Source organism: Tachysurus fulvidraco, chromosome 5, assembly GCF_022655615.1.
Source record: "Tachysurus fulvidraco isolate hzauxx_2018 chromosome 5, HZAU_PFXX_2.0, whole genome shotgun sequence".
NCBI lineage: Eukaryota > Metazoa > Chordata > Actinopteri > Siluriformes > Bagridae > Tachysurus > Tachysurus fulvidraco.
Genome location: NC_062522.1, coordinates 17,006,225 through 17,023,975, shown reverse-complemented (window position 1 = coordinate 17,023,975; position 17,751 = coordinate 17,006,225). Strand labels below are relative to the sequence as shown.

The 17,751-nt window shown below is 37.8% G+C and overlaps 1 protein-coding gene across 5 annotated transcripts; it reads right to left on the bottom strand.

Moving 5' to 3' along the window:
• Window positions 1-486: 486 nt before the first annotated feature.
• Window positions 487-16,447, bottom strand: zgc:123305. Of its 5 annotated transcripts, none has more exons than XM_047813620.1 (20): window positions 16,296-16,447; window positions 12,038-12,238; window positions 10,661-10,756; window positions 10,305-10,534; window positions 9,525-9,632; window positions 9,198-9,306; window positions 8,272-9,109; window positions 8,058-8,151; window positions 7,395-7,603; window positions 6,800-6,893; window positions 6,627-6,696; window positions 6,406-6,498; window positions 6,025-6,098; window positions 5,657-5,804; window positions 5,148-5,296; window positions 4,958-5,044; window positions 1,769-1,921; window positions 1,559-1,673; window positions 1,353-1,456; window positions 487-1,267 (listed from the first exon to the last, which is right to left on the bottom strand). In XM_047813620.1, the coding sequence occupies exons 2-20, from the start codon at window positions 12,227-12,229 to the stop codon at window positions 1,126-1,128; spliced, it is 3,105 nt and encodes a 1,034-aa protein (XP_047669576.1). In that variant the 5' UTR covers window positions 12,230-12,238; window positions 16,296-16,447; the 3' UTR covers window positions 487-1,125. The 5 variants fall into 5 exon arrangements, with proteins under 5 accessions (XP_047669576.1, XP_027002450.2, XP_047669574.1 ...); XM_027146649.2 differs by having other exon boundaries at window positions 8,272-9,106; XM_047813618.1 differs by lacking the exon at window positions 16,296-16,447 and having other exon boundaries at window positions 8,272-8,469; window positions 8,536-9,109.
• Between the last annotated feature and the right edge of the window lie 1,304 nt (window positions 16,448-17,751).

Sequence of the window (17,751 nt, the reverse complement as noted above, 5' to 3'; positions counted from 1 at the left end):
GCACTAGAACAAATTCCTCGTATGTGAAAACATACTTGGCAATAAAGATCATTCTGAATCTTTCATTCTTTGTTTTTATCCTCCATGTCAATGTTAAATCCGCTTTCTGCTAATGTCACACACGTGCACTGAACACTCTCTCCGCCCATATTGACAAGACCCGCCCCTTACTGCTCTTTGGCTACATGTTTTTGACTTTTGTTTACTTTTTGGCCCGACTCATTTTTGTGAAGCATTTCTCAAAAATCTGAGACCCTAATTATTATTTACAGTCAATCCTACTGAAATATATTTATTAGTGACATTTCCTGATTCATATATGTCATGTCATGTTATAGTTCCACAAGGTTTTAGTTATCTTTAATATCCATAACTAAAGTAGGAAGTATTTGAGATTCAGAAAGAAATTGCACTATCCCAGTCTTCTTTTGTCATAAATACTTAAAACATACCTTCTTACCTCCAATGGAATAAAACAAAACCAAAAAAACCCCCAAATGTTTAATGATAGAGCTTTGGCACTGTTAAAAAAAAATAATTAAAAACCATTTCAGACTTTCTGCATGTTTTGCTGTTTTAACCATCTTTTGCATATTCTTTTTGTTAGATGAGTCTGACACAACAGAAATAAATTTCACACAGGCATACAGAAATTCAGCAAAATTTTCAGCTTGACATGGGCCTTATCAAATCGTCAAGAATTGTGTTTGTCTTGAAAAAGGCTCACTGCATAGATTTACAGCTCAAAGTGGATAGTGGTGAGATAGAACTATATTCACAATACCTTTCCTAAAGGTAGAAAGAGTAACCACCTTTGAAAAATACACTGCATTTCACAAACATGTAAAATTAATTAAAAAAAAGTTGTATAAACACAACACTGGATTTATTTGATACCAAATGATTATCTTTGGCTTTTCTGAACATGCCTTTCTCTGTTTTAGCAGATGAGCCAAACCTTTTGATAACATACAGTATTTGATTTTGTACAAGTTAGTTAAAGATTGAACTAAACCAGATACAGCTTTTATTACATTCAGATATTTAGTGTCATAGTAAAGAGAGGTAGCGGTGAAGCAGGAGAATTAGTAAAAGCAGAAAGACATGGAAATTAACTGTGGAAGTCTAGAGTGAAGTGAGGTCAAGTGGTGCTAAAGGCTCTCTCCAGAATGAAAAATTACTGAATTCTGGGTAATCCAAGGATGCAGGCCTGCCTTTACAGATGAGAGGGAAGACATGTTCCACGAGTTCACTCAAGTGAGAATACCTAGGAAAAATCCAATTCAAATGTTATTATAATAATAAATTGATGGCACCAATCCCATTGTGTCTGCAAGGTGTGTCTTTCTTACGAGGACTTGTGGCTTTTGCTGTTCTCCTGCATGAGCTCCCCTTTAGGGTTCACCGTGAAGATCCGAGTTTCAGGTACACCAACTTTCTTATAAGCAAATGCATCCTACACACAACCAACAACACATACAGAGAGAGAGAGAGAGCTGTTATTCTTTTAGCTATAAAACTGTAATGGCTTCATGTCCACTGTTAGCATGATGCTTACATTGGTCCTGTTGCCAAATGCAGCATAGAATGGATGTCTGTGTGGACTGAAAAGGTCTCTAATGTCAGTCAGGCATGCGATTTTAAAGACCTCTGGCTTCTTCTCAATTACCTCCCTGTAAAAATATGAGTACAAAATGTTTTAATTGATAACATTTGTGCACCACACAAAAATGGAGCATTAAGAGTTTAAATTTGCGTGTTGTTATACCTGTGTAAAGCTGAGAATAAGCTGCTGGGAGCAAGTAGTACAGGTCCTTTAGGTAGGACAATGCCTTTATCATTGACCCACTGCAGGTAGCCTTTGGTGATGTTTGCCATTCCTATGGCACGAGCTGAACAGTACAGGAACTTGTAGCCGTTTCTCAAGAAAAGACACAAAACACTTCTACTAAAATGGGTATTAATAGCATCAATAATAATAGTAATGCATCTACACAATTTCCACTTGCTCCAAATATCAGCCAGTATTTTGTGTTTTGTATTAGAGAGATGATGCTAACTAACACATAAGGCAAGCAAACACATGGCACATTGTCTACATACAACTACATATACAGTTGAAACCAGATATTTACATACACTTCAGAAAAAAACACAAAAACTTTTGTTGCTTTACTGTCATACATTAAATCAGAGTAAACTTTTTCTGTTTTAAATCAATAAATATTAACATATTTTTGCATTTGTTAAATGTCAGAATCGAGCAAGGGAGAATTGTTATGTATTTTTTATCATCACTTTCATCAAAATCAGAAGTATACATACACTGAGTTTATCTTGCCTTTAAACAAAAAAAACTCCAGATGATTCCATTCGGAGCTTAAGAAGCTTCTGATTAATTGATTCCATTTGAGTTAATTGGTGGCACACCTGTGGATGCACATGAAGGCACACCTCAAACACAGAGCCTCTTTCTTTGACATCATGGGAAAATCAAGAGAAATCCACCAAGACATCAGAAAAATAATTGTTGACCTCCACAAGTGTGGCTCATCCTTAGGTGCAATTTCCAGATGCCTCAAGGTCCGACGTTCATCCGTTCAGACAATAATACGCAAGTATAAAAAACATGGGAATGTACAACCATCATACCGCTCAGGAAGGAGACGGATTCTGAGTCCCAGAGAGGAACATGTTTTGGTGCGAAATGTGCGAATCAACCCCAGGACAACAGCAAAAGATCTTGTAAAGATGCTGGCTGAAACTGGTAAGACAGTGACATTATCCACAGTAAAACGAATACTGTACCAGCATGAGCTGAAAGCTTACTCTGAGAGGAGAAAGCCATTACTAATTACCACCATAAAAAAGGGAGACTACAGTTTGCAACTGCACATGAGGAAAAAATCTTAATTTCTGGAGACATGTCCTGTGGTCTGACGAAACAAAAATTGAACTGTTCGGCCATAATGACAAACGGTTTATTTGGAGGAAAAGGGAGCAGCTTTGAAGCCTCAGAACACCATCCCAACTGTGAAGTATGGTGGTGGTAGTATAATGTTGTGGGGCTGCTTTGCTGCAGAAGGGACTGGTGCACTTTACAATATAGATGGCATCATGAGAAAAGAAAATTATTTGGATATATTAAAGCAACATCTGAAGACATCAGCCAGGAAGTTAAACTTGGGCACAAATGGGTCTTCCAAATGGACAATGACCACAAGCATACCTCCAAATTAGTTACAAAGTGGCTTAAGGACAACAAAGTCAAGGTATTGGAGTGGCCATCACAAAGCCCTGATCTCAATCCCATAGAAAATTTGTGGGCGGCACTGAAAAGGCGAGTGCGAGCAAGAAGGCCTATAAACCTGACCCAGTTACACCAGTTCTGTCAAGAGGAGTGGGCCAAATTTCCAGCAAACTATTGTAGAAAGCTTGTGGAAGGATACCCAAAACATTTGGCCCAAGTGAAACAGTTTCAGGGCAGTTCCACCAAATACTAAGGAAAGTGATAATAAAAATACATAAAAATGCTCCCTCGCTCGATTCTGACATTTAACAAATGCAAAATATGTTAATATTTATTGATTTAAAACAGAAAAAGTTTACTCTGATTTAATGTATGACAGTACAGAAATAAAAGTTTTTGTGTTTTTTTTCTGAAGTGTATGTAAATATCTGGTTTCAACTGTACATACTACATAATGTCTATGTAGACAGCTGACCATCACACCCAGGTGTGAACCTTCCCCAAACTTGTGCCACAAAGCTGAAGGCACACAACTATATAAGATGTTTTTGTATGTTGTAGCATTAAGATTTCTCTTCACTGACATAATCTAAACCTGTTCCTGCATTACAAAGCCCCTGCACACAAAGTGTGCTTTATTTAGGGTATGATGTGGCAGAACTCGAGTGGCCTGCAGAGAGCACTAGTACATCAGCTACACTCCACGCTCTGTGGCTGAATAAGAAGAAATTCGCAAGAGCGTAAAGGGAGCTAAAATGACCTACAGGCAAAAGTTAGAAAACCATTACATCACACATGACTCAAGGAAAAAGCAATGCCACAAAGGAGAGTCACATACAAACAGCTTTGCATCTAAATCATTACCAGGTGAACTTAAACATTTTTAACGCTTTGAAGCTTTAAGAGCTTTGAAGCTCTGAAAACAGAATCACAGGCAATGCTGAAAGTTATACCTGACAAAGTGAAACATACACCCACATTGTCTCGTACAGATGTGTATAAGTCACTGAGCAGAGGGAATACACGCAGGGCAGCAGGTCCAGATAACATACCAGGAAGAGTCCTCTGGCTGTGTGCTTCAGAGCTGACAGATATATTCAAGGATATCTTTAATCTCTCCCACACCCTGTCTATTGTTCCTCTTTGTTTTAAGGCCACCACTATCATCCCAGTCCCAAAGAAAGCCACAGGCTTATGTCTTAATAACTACAGACCAGTGGCTCTCTCTCCAGTTCTCATGAAGTGTTTTGAGAGTCTTGTCATGAACCACATTCTGAAGCTATGAAGCAATTCCAACAACGCTAGACACACTACAGTTTGCTTACAAGACAAACAGGTCCACAGTCGGTTCTATTTCATTTGCTATGGAAAAAATCATGATGCAGTGTGTTAACCTTCAGAGGGTGATAAGGACGGCCCAAAGAATCACAGGGACACATCTCCCCTCACTAGTATTTTCATTAGTATGACATTCAAGTGACCCCACCCATCCCATTCACAATTTCTTTACACTTATGACATCTGGCAAGCAGCATCAGAGCACTACAACCATAACATGCAGATTTCTGAACAGTCTATATCTGCAGGCCATAATTGACAATAGAAATCTTGAAGCTTGCGTGCATACAGTTCATAGTAATTTGTACTGATTGCACATGTGTAACAGTCTATAAAGCAGCAGACCATAAGTCATTGTATGTCTCTTACTCATGTATTTTGTTGTAAAGTTTCGCAATGCCTTGGTGCGTCCAATCTTTGCCCAGCTGTGGCAGAATGTGACCTAGTGCATCTGACCTGTTATTTACACAAATTGAAAAGCATTACCTCAAAACAAACATGTTCCCTCCAAAAAATCACAATATATATGTAACAACGTGTATAATACACATTTACTTACTTGGTGATGGTTCCATCAATGTCAGAGATTATGACTTTATCATCCCAGTTCCACAGATAGATGGCAGCTTCACAACGGCAAGTGCCCTGGTACTGAGTGGTCACACTGAATACAATATTGTTAGCGCCCTCTTTCAAATTGAGACGCTCCTAACACACACGCGCAAACACATAACAGATTTATAAACACAGTTTATAGACATTCGGCCTAGTGTAGTTTATCAAGAAACTGTTGAAAATGTAATACAACATCCGAACAGAGTACAGAAGCGTTAATTTTTCACATAAGGTTGGGGTCAAAGTGCAGGGTCAGCCATGATGCAGTGCCCCTGAAGCAGATAGGGTTATGGACCTTGCTCAAGGGCCCAACAGTGGCAGCTTGGCAGTGCTGGGGCTTGAACCAACAACCAAGAGTCTTAACCACTTGAGCCACCACTGACCCACTGTCTAATGAACTAAAAGAGAGTACAGCTTCAGTGCAGTGTATATAGAGTTAACAGAGTTACTTACTATCTGTTGGGAGGTGAGGCGGAGGGATTTGCGATAAATCTGATTAAGGCACTGTGCAGTGCTCATGGCTTCTGTTACACTTTCCTGTCTGTTCACACTTTCACTTTCATTACCATCATCATCACTGGAGAGCTGAGCAGAGTGATTCCTGAACAAACCAGATTCAACATAAGATCATAAAATTAACCTAAAAAAATCTAAAGTTAATTTGTAGCATTGTCTTGGCACTAGAGCCTGACTGATCTAAACCAAAACCACGAAGCATAATGCAGGTGGCAGATTTTTTTTGTGAATTGACACCTTATTTGTAAGTCTGTGGCATTGTTAAGATTAAAAATTAAGATTAAAAATTGCAAAAACAATCTTACTTTATTGTGGGAGGTATAGTAGGAGAAGATGACGCCACAACTTGATGGTCTTCAGAGTCAGGCTTTGTGTTTGGCTGGAAAAGAAAGTAAAATCAACTCCTTCTGGATCTGAAGCATATCCTGGGAAGAAGGGCCTCAAAGTGGGAATACATACAACATGGCTAGAGAGTCCATAGAACGCTCATTCATACTGGCTATTTATTATAGCTAATCAAATTAGTGACATGTTTTTCAGAGGAAACCAGAGAACCCAGTGGGAATGCACAGGAACATGGGAGAATATGCAAAACTCCACACAGACAGTAACTTGGCAACAATAACTACTGCATGCACCATACACCATGCCAACCACACATATTCCAGTTAAATGACAAAGTATACCTGATTATTTTCCAAGTCTTTTCTTCTCCACGAAAACCACCAGCGACCAGACTTCTTAGGCATCTTATCTTTAACTAACTGCTCAACTGTACTCTACATTAAGATAAAAGATAAAAAATAAAAAATGTAAATACTAATCAAGAAGCAGGACCTCATGGCCAAATCCTTCCATCACAAATGTAATGAAATAAGTCTAAACAAACATATAATGGGCTTTGTACCGTTGGCAAATTCTTTTGAAAAGCTTGCATTGACAGAATCATCGGAGCAGCTGCTGCCCAGTTGTAATAACTGAAAGGAGATGAACAGAAATTGATTACTAAATTACTGAAATAATATATTATTTCATTATGCTTTGCAGCAGGATTGTTCTAAATAAAGTTCTTTCACTAACTTTGAGTTGATACAGATGACAAGGTTTGGGTCATCAATTATTCCAGGGTTGTTGACAAAGTCTTGATAAGTGACCATGTGCTCTTCAAACTTTTCTGCAACAAAGAAAAGCACAATAAAATACACAAAAGACACAGAAAAGCCGCAAATAATACCGTCCGATCAGCACATTTTCGCTGCATAAGAAGCAGGCGTATCTATGAGGTAAATGAGGCTTACAAAGAAACTTTTTAACCGTGAGCGTTTCGATTTTCAGATTTTTTTTGATCGCCTAATTATCTATATAGGTGAATAACCAAATAGCAGGGATGTTCTTTTAATCTTTTAATGCAGTTGCTCATTGAGTTTGGTCAACCTTCTGAACAGAGGTATCATTTCCCATATCTTATGATGTTTGTTTACTTGAACGCTATGAAGCATCATATTTAATGTGATAGCGTCATATATAAAGTCAATTTAACGCTGCTTCCCACTGAAAACGAATGGGAGCAAAATATCGGATTGAGAATTTGTGTTCAATGTGTATGTGTGACAAGGCTACACTGGAAACTTTGTGTCATACACTCATTATGTAATTATGTTTACTTTTCCTCTACCTTTCTTGATCTTCCTGGAGTATCCCTCAGTTCCACAGAGGGACAAGGAAACCTCCAGATTGTCAGTGGTGGAGTCTGATAGATACTCAGTCCCACTGTCCACATTGGCAGTGCTTACAGTCTGAGGAGACTGTTGGCCTGACTGTGAGGACTGTATGGATGGAACTGAACCCAGCTCAGCATCACCCTGTGAAGGAGATTCACCTTCACTGGATAGCAAGGAAAAAAGATCATGAAAGCCAATACCAATTTGAACGATGTACAATAGTGAAATACAATTTCTTAATCTCTTGCACACAGATAATCTGTACATTTGTCATGTGTAATGCACTAATTCTAACACTATACGGCTGGTAAAATTCTTTCTAGTGATTAATTACTGGTGTATTACTCCAAACCATGTGCACGATTGATTTTAGTTATGGTGCCTCCTATATTTCACTGTTCATACACTATTCTATATGCAATATTCTATGTTGTGTTACATCTTGATCCAGATATATTATTAAGTCTTGTGCTGATATACACAGAACAAGCTATTGTAAATACACATACGGTACATACAAGTACTAAATTTAAACTGTTTGCTACAGAACAGCATAGTGTTCTGTAATGGCTTAGGTCAATTCCCATGAAAAAACATAAGAAAATTTAAAGTCACACCTTTTGGGAAAATAAAGTGCAACCACCTCAGGGTCAAGTTTAGACAAATCATCCAGATAGATATCTGCTGGCCCCACATGCTGACTGCGCTTGCCTGTACGATAGTGGGAAGAGAGATATAAAAGAATCTTTTGAGACATTGTACCAAAACATTAATGAGAACTACAAATCTTAATCAAGAGCGGCACAATCAAGCCCTGGGCTTAAAACCAACCGTTTTTCTTTTCCTGGGATTCTGCTGCTTTAGTTGAAGATTCTGCTGCATTAGATGACTGGAAGAAGCTAGACTTCTCTAATTTAACAGATTCCACATGTTCCGTCACTCCACCACTCTTTGCTTCATGATTTGTGTGTGGCGCCACTATAGCCTTACCCTTCTGGGCCACCTTTCCTTCTTCCTGTGCAAATCCTACTGTCAATGCTTCAATACCACTGTCTCTCTCTACCGAAGTTCCTATTTCTGCTGTAGTCTGTAGACCTGTCTCAGTAAAAGCGCTGATTTTATCGACAAGGGAAGCTAAAGCTTCCGACTGAGCCATGCTAATTGTGTCAGCTGTATCCAATACACTAACAGTGCTTGCATGGTATTCAGAGCAAACCGAGATGACAGGTTTTTTACTAACATCATTAAGAACACTGACTACCCTATCAGAGTTAGAAGGACCTGTGAAATCGTCTGTGTTAACTCGATTTGCAGTTCTAGTGCCACAGTCTGTGACACATGTGCTAACTATGTTAGACATACAATCACTCAGGCCACTCAAGGTCTCCAGTTCTGAAGTGTTCCGTTGCTCAGAGCCCACTGCAGGCTCCACGAGGGGTGGTGTGAGTAGTGAAGCCTGGTCTGTGGGAGAGGAAGTATCTGTGTTTGGGGTTGAGTGTTCAACTCTAGTTTCATGAATCCAAGGTTCTGGTCTCAATACAGTTACAGTGGTTAAGGGGTCGGAAGACTCCATGTTGAATGAGGCCTGCCGTTGGATGGTGCGGAAGTGGGAGCACTCAGAGGGTGTAATGAGAGGGGGAGGGCTGCCTCGCTCTGATGGACACACCTGCTGGCATAAAACAGAACATCGGATAAGGTTCGATTTGCTGGGATAGAAAAAGAAATGATAGATGGTTTGTAGAAGGAAAACATAGCACCTTTGGAAATGCACCCCAGTTCCACTGCATCTGAGGCCCTGATGTTTCCTGAGGTTTTACAAACAGTTCAGAGTCACTCTTAGGAGAGGATGGTCGACTATAGAACAGGCTGTGAAGGAGAGTGCGAAATAGGTAGATGGATAAATGAGAACAATATGAAGTATTACTTCTTTTCTCATTTAAGTTCACAGTTTACCCTCATCAAATGTCATAATGCAAGAAGAAACTGTGAGAACCAGCTTATTTGATTCAGTGCAATATGTCATAGATTATAAAGACTATGTACAAATTTGTTCATAGAGGGAGAGGCTCTGGGATGCACATTACCTCTCCTGAGGTGAACACTCTCCATCAGAGTAAGGATGCAAGTTGCCTGCCTGAGCTCCAAGTGCATCCTCACCTGGTTCCTCAGACAGAGAGTAATACACAGACTTACTACAGAAACACACATACACAGAAAAAGCTCAATAGTTGATTCATTCAGACCATACACAAACCTGAAATGTTCACAGAGAAGAACAAAAATAATTAAAACAAATTGAAAATATAATTGGAATATATTATAACTCCATATATAGAGACGGCAGCACTAATTTTATTAGTTAAGTGGCGTTTCAAGAGTGATTATATTTAGTATAACCATTCTGTGACTTTACATTCCGATCATCTGTGTTCACCCAAAAAACGTTTTTATGTTTGAAACAGTTAATACTGCAGTGTTAGTGACACCATCAGCAGACATGGCAACGGTTTCAATGAACATGAATTTTGACTTAAAATATGAATGCTCATCAGATGCAGATGAAAAGGAAGAAGAGACTTTAGTGTGATCTCAGTGACTTTTACCATGGCCTTTTTAATGAGAGAGGTCAGAGGAGAATGGCCAGAATGATTTGAGCTCAGATCACATTATTTCCTTGTTCTGCTGTCTGATTGTGAACAAAAGCTCTTGACCAGAATCTGCATGACTGCTACGTGCATGACTGACTGGAAAATTCCATAAATGAGCGTGTGTATAGGCATTCCATATAAAGTGGCATAATCTGAGCTATATGCTCACAAGCAAAGCTTATTATAGTATTTCACAAGCTGAATGAAAACTCCAACCTTGCCATGAACACAGACTCCTCTTTCAGGACGTCCTGTTCTGGGTTCTCTCTTTCCTCTGAGGAGGAGCTATCATCCTCATGGAGATGTGCATCTGATCGGGTACGTTTCTTGCGCCGTTTTTTCCGCCGGCTTGAAGCTGTGGTGTTAAATGGAGACTCTGCCACTTCTGAAACCACTAGATTCTCCATAGGGATGGGTGAGGTGCAAAGGTGGGCTGGTACTCCAACCTGAAAGAAAAACAATATATTCTAGATAAATTACAGTTTGTAGTATATAGGATTCATACAACACTACATGCAAGTTTAATGAATGAATGAATGTTTAAACACCACACTGTATGATTACTTTTATACCTCCAAGCTTTCACTCTCCTCCACAAAGAATGCTTCTCCATTGTTCCCAAGTTTCATGTGCAGGTCAACTGGCTCACCATTGATCTCAATATCCACCTGGAAGTAAAAAGGTGGATATTATAGGTAGATAATGTTTTTCAATCATTGGCACAACTCTCCCCACTCTCCAAGTACTGTACTTCTCCAGAGTGAGCAAAAGGGCAAAGAAAATCACTCAGGACCCCTCACATCCAGCACACACACTCTTTGAACTGTTGTCATCTGGTCAACGCTACAGAGCCCTGAGCACCAGAAAGACCAGACATAGGAACAGTTTCTTCCCTCAGGCAATCCATCTGATGAACACTTAACATACATCTGATGAACACCTAACACATTGTTTATACGTACTCATTTATATTTGAATTTGCACATCTATATTTGAATTTGCACATTTTTTTCCACTGTACTGTCTATTATACGTGTTCATTTCTTATCATTGCCATTCTGTTTACACTGTGGAGCTCCTGTACTACAACAAATTCCTCGTATGTGAAAACATACTTGGCAACAAAGACCTTTCTGATTCTGATTCTGATTCTGAACATAGAGTGTAAAAATAAAAAGAGCTTAGTAGCACAATTGAGAATAATGACAAAAAGTAATATCAAGTAACATCAATTTTTCATTCGGTCCAGTCTAGTTGGACTGCAGTGTCCAGCAAACATCCAGGATGTCACCAATATGAAACATCACCAGATATAGCCTTTACACAGTGAATATAATTTTTTTTATTTGTCTACGAGGAAACTGCTCACTGCTCCAAATTACATCAGGACAAAGCACAGCTTTCAAATCTTAAAGGTTATCCATAGGTTAATATCTTCTCTAGAACTTAGTAACTAGTTGGATGTTTGCTATTATAAAAGTACATGCATTAATGCTGATGTCAAGACAGTTAGACAATGTAAAGAATATAAGAAACATTTCAGGACCTACAACTGAAAACCCCAACCACTTGATATGAGGTGACAAGATCATTTGGCTGGTGGATGTTATATGCAGGTCTTCTATGTCTTCTTACAATGGTGCAATTTCATAACAGAATGTTTAAATACCATAAAATACTGCAATGTATTAATTATTTATTTATAGTTTAATCATTTATTTGGGGAAACTCCTAGAGTATGTTTTAAGTATTTGGTAAACTTTACTTTAGTAGGACAGATCTCTTTCCCATAAATAAGCATTATTATGGGACACATACCTAGAAATATATTTATATCTCATGTTTAACCCAATATACAGAAAGGTATTGGTGTATTATTATTTATGTATTTTAGATTCACTAATCAGCAAACACTATCACACACTTTTTAATGCTACCCTTTCTCTTACCACTTTCTCCTTGGAGCGAAGAACCCCCAGTTTTCCAAAGCGCACATGGAAAGGTGAACACTGGAGACTGCCATCCGGCTGACGCACAACGATTACATCAATCCCACCAGTGAGTGTAGCGGGGTTTAGTCCACGATAAAGCTCCTTGACAGTTACAAAAACAGTCTCTGCCAACTGGCCAACGTAGTTCATGGTCTGGGACTGAGAAAGGGAGACAGAGAAAGCCTAAATTATCTAACACAAATAAAATAAATATAGCTAGCTAATAAAAAAAATAAAATAAACAGAATTTTAAAAAAAATACAAAAATTTGTACATTAAAAAAAATGTTTTGATTGTTCTACTGTATCAATCTTCACCAAAACCCAAACTACCAGTGATGCTTCAGAAGCTCAACATGAATCGTGACAGTAACCTTTGGATTCAACGACTAATCAAGTGAGAGTCTAACACATTTGATCAACAGCAGGACATACTGATGATCTCCTTGATGAAGTTCAAGCATGGCAAAAACCAAGCAGAACATTCATACTGATCAAATGGATAAACAGTAGCTTCTTTTCATTTTGTCCTATTTGTGCTAGAAATCTGTTCTCATTTAAAAAAAATTTTTATAAAAGATTGTGTAAATGCCCTTGCCAGTGTTGCTTTGGCAATGTTCCAAAGACAAAAGTATCTAGAAAAAAGATGACCAATTTATGCAGTCATGTGACTTAAACAAACAAGTTTTTTAAGTCAAGTAATAACAGTTTATATTTCTGTGACCTTATAAAGCAAGTGCTTAAGCAAACATATGAGGAAATAAGAATTGGCGTTAAATAAAATGCGCTGAAAAAACAAGATATGTTGAAAGATTTGACAAAAAAAACAAAACTGATTTATTCTGGTCAGCGAGCATCCCAACACCACTGCAGGCTTATCAGGAATACTCCCTGCATGGATGGGATGGAACTCCACTGCAGGGAGCCACACACAATTTATCTGAGCCAATCCAAAGTTTTCACGGTCATATTTTCAACAGGGTGAAACCTAGGGAAACCCATACAGACACATGAAGTACATGTGAAACTGAACTCTACACAAATGGGAGCAAAACTGGTTTTGTTGGACTTATTTAATTTTTGTTTTGTTTGGCAATGAATAATGAACTAACAACATTTAAAGCAGGGAAACTCATGTGTCATCGTGTCTCATATATATACAAAGCAGAACTGTCCAAATAATATTAGACTAATCCCAGTTTCTATATAATAAAACAAATTACATTAAAAAATATAACTAATTTACAGCATAACTACTTTAAAACGAGAATATTTAAAGCTGCTGCTAAGCCAAAATTTTAGAAGATTTTTAAAGTGACCTCTTACCAATAATGAGGGATGGAGATGTCCCTTCCCTGCAATGTCTGATACTCTCCACACCACAGGTGCCATCCAAAGGATAATATTACCTTCATCCCCAAATTTGGGTCACATCCTAGTCCACAGATAACCTCTAAAACTCCCGCCCTGTCTCTATTCCCATCTCTCTGAATACAGAGTGTACATGCAGAGTAGCTGGTTTGTAAAGTGTTGAAATAAATACAGGGCCTCGTTCTCTCAGTTCTCTAGATCTGAGGCTTTTTGTGTCAAGGCCAATGGTACTGGTGTAACATCAGTGTGTGGAACTGACAGAATGGTGATACTGCTGATAATGACAATATGATAGAGATCCAGCACATTCAGCCTCTATTATCTGCTCTACAAGCACACACGTGCGCGCGCGCACACACACACACACACACACACACACACACACACACACACACACACCTCCACTCTTATAGTTGTCATTCGACTCTTGTGCCCTCTCTCGTTCCCTCTATTTCCTCTCGCTCTTATCCTCGCTCTCACACAGACATGCAAATATATGCTGAACCATTTTTTTATCCCATATGTACTGTATGTACACACACACTCACTCACTCACACTCACACACACAGCTGCTGCACCTGTCATTTAGGCCAACCGTTTGTGACAGACTCAGCCATTCTTTTCACTCAGTGTTTCATCACAAAAACAGGGTGAGGCCTGATTGCGTGAGTACATGTGTATAATAGACAACTAGCCGCAGGCATGCTGCCATAGATATACAAAAAAATTAAAAAGAATTTTTTAAAAATGAAATATTCATACAGAGGTGGAGAACAGAAGGCTTTCCTGATAATTATTATAAAAATAGTTGAAAATGTGACTATTTATTGCACTTGAATATAATATTTGTTTTTTTAACCTCGAGTCCCGAATGTCCTCATATGAGGACATAACATTTTCTCGCAACTTCATTGTCTATATATATTTATTGTACCAACTTCTGTACATTACAGAAAGTTTATCTCTGTGGCACAGAATGGAGCGGAAAATAATAAACATCCTGTGTGCAGAGGGTCTGCAGGCTGAGACATCTTGTTGGTGAGAGAGACTAAAGGAGAATGACCAGATTATTCTGAACTGACAGGAAGTCTATCAAATAAGCACTCTTAACAATCGTAGTTAGCAGAAAAGCATCCCAGATCGCACAAAACATCATATCTTGAGGTGGACAAGCTACAACAGAAGACGACATCAGGTTCTGCTACTAATCATCATTTTCTAGTAATCAACTATTTTCCTCTAATCTTTCTTATCAGCAAAGCATTTCTAGGCACACAACGGTCAAATGCTCCCTGTTTTTTTTTTTGGTCAAATTCTCATGAGATCAGCAGTGTCTGAGATACTCAAACTGGCCCATCTGGTACCAAGAACCATGCAATGGTTAAAGTCACAGAAATCACATTTTCCCCATTCTGATGTTTGGTGAAAATGTCTTTGCATTACTGTATGCATTGTGCTGTTCCCACACAACTGGCTGATTGGATAACTGTATCAATGTACAGGTGTTCCTAATAAAGTTCCTTTCAATATCAGGGTATAACAGCAGTAAATCCTGATAGATTCTGAGAGGAAAGATAAATATGTTGGTATAGATCATTGCATTAATTAAAATATTCTTAAAAAGGAAAGTCATGTAGCCATGTTTTTTGTTTTGTGGATGTATTACACATGTTTAAAAAAGAAAGCGTCATTAAGATGAGTTACAAATTCCATCTGATACTTAATACTTCAGTATACAAAGACTATGTATCTAATTATGACCTGCAACTTGTTGACTTTCACTTTTTCATAAATTTCTAGCTAAAATATTTACAATTCAGACCTATTACAGCACATTTATGGTACAGTAGTGCTGATTTCTCCAATCTCAATATACCATTTTCTAAAGTAAAATACGTGGTGATCCCAGTGTTTACGACGTCGGACTACTGATCAGAAGGTCATGAGTTTCAATCCCAGCTCCACCACTACGCTACACTGCCGGGCCGCTGAACAAGGCCCTTAAACCTTAATTGCTCAGTTGTATAAAATGAAATAAAATGTAAGTCACTCTGGATAAAGGTCTCTGTTAAATGTTGTAAATGTAAATAATGAATGCTTCATATGAAATACTTATTCAAAAGACATTAATTGTTTATATTGTGAAGTGTTTGAGTGGCTTTATAACATAATAAAAATGAAATAAATAAAATTAAAAAATAAATAATATTAATACAATATTACTTTCTAAAATAAAATAATAAATATAAATACAACTCAATAAATATAAATAAATAAAAGTGTGGCTAATGTAAGAATGGCTTTGGAACTTTTGGGTGTTCCACAACAATCACTGTACCTATAAACTAATAAAAACTAAACATGGCACGTCTTATCTCAATACACTGTCATTGATTACTTTCCTATAACATCAACCCCTGAAATGTTTTATTTAATGATCTTTAATGTCAGCACTTTTATTTTACAATACTGGGCGATTTGCTTAGTTTTGAATACTTTGTGGTGTGTCAATGCTAATGAACTGTAAATGCTAATAACAAACAGCACTGGTTTACCTCACACGTTAAACTACTACAAAGTGCCTACGTTTATAAACTACATCTCCTTAATGTAGTTAAATCCACGTCCAAACCCCAAAACAAATCAACAAACTGAACTATAAGTTTAGAGACCGTAACTATGGTCAGTTGCTACCTGCTGTGTCTTAGGGCATCGTGACGTCAGCAAATAATAAAAATAATAAGCTTCATGACTGATCACATTATATGTCACGTTAAATCTCAGTAGGAGCATTACCGCTTTTATTATTGCTCCTAGATGTTTATTATTCTCCTTTTGCTCTTACCTTACAAGTGGTGGCTGTAGGAGAAACCGTCCTTTTAAACTTCCGGACGCTAAAGTATTTTCAAGGCGGTGACTCGGCAAACATGTCAATCAGAAATTCGACCAATTGATTTGCGCAATTTATAAAGTCCCGCCCACTCTCGCAGACTTTTGTTTTAATGGCGACTGTGTTCAGTACTGATAACGACCGCTAGGGGGGGCACGAGACAGCCGAGTACAGACTGACCGCTTTTCGCCTCACAGACTGACAGTCCATAATAAGTGTAGTAACCTAGTAACGGTTTCTGTGGCGTCGTACACTTGTATGAACACAGACAAGCGGTGTGATACAAACAGTAAAATGTCCCAATGTACAGAATGTCACCACAGGTGGAACGTCCTATCAGATCAGATGACCAGTATAAAGTGTTATACTGAATCTAAACTAAAATATAAACATGATCATATGTGTAAAATCCTGTGTGCAACATCCTTACACACACACACACACACACACACACACACACACACACACACACACACACACACACACACACACACACACAAAATCATTAATGATAAACTTAGTAACCAAACAGAATCCTTTGTTTATACATATATATATAAAACCTCCACACTCCACCCCACACACTTTACTTGTATCTCATTATTCATTTGAAGATGTTTTTTGTATTTTCCTTTCCTTTTCCTTTAATTTTCTTTCCTTTCTTTTTATCACTTTTCCTTTATTTCCTATATTTTCCTTTCCTTCCCTTTCCTTTCATTTCCTTTCTTTTCATGTCATTTTCTTTCCTTTCATTTCCTTTTCTTTTCCTTTCATTTCCATTAATTTTCTTTCCTGTCCTTTAATTTCCTTTCATTCCCTTTCATTTTCTTTTTATTTCCTTTCCTTTTCTTTTCCTTTCTTTTCATTTATTTTCCTTTCCTTTCCTTTCCTTTCCTTTATTTAAATGTCACAATGTATGGGAAAATCTGTCCTAGTGTACAGTTCTGGATTTTGTTTCACTTTCAAAGCAACAACTCTGAATCTAGTTCTTATTATTTATCATTTTATCCAATTGACCCATTCATAACTGCTTTGTATGAAAATGTTTCTCCCTTTATTACAAACACATTAAATTATCAGTAGAAACATCTGATTACAATGATGCACAACATTACTATCAAATAATGTCACCCAGTCACTGTGTTGGTATTCAATAGTAAGATAATAATACGGAATCTGAAGCCAGATAGAGTAAAAGAAAGAAAGAAAGAAAGAAAGAAAGAAAGAAAGAAAGAAAGAAAGAAAGAAAGAAAGAAAGAAAGAAAGAAAGATTTTTAATCATACATTAGCATTACTAGGATTCACCAAGGCATTCAGATAGAAAGATAGCAGGAGCTGTATAGATTTACTGAAATAAGGTACAACAACATCACCATAGACCACATTACATATTGCTCATATGTACAGCTTC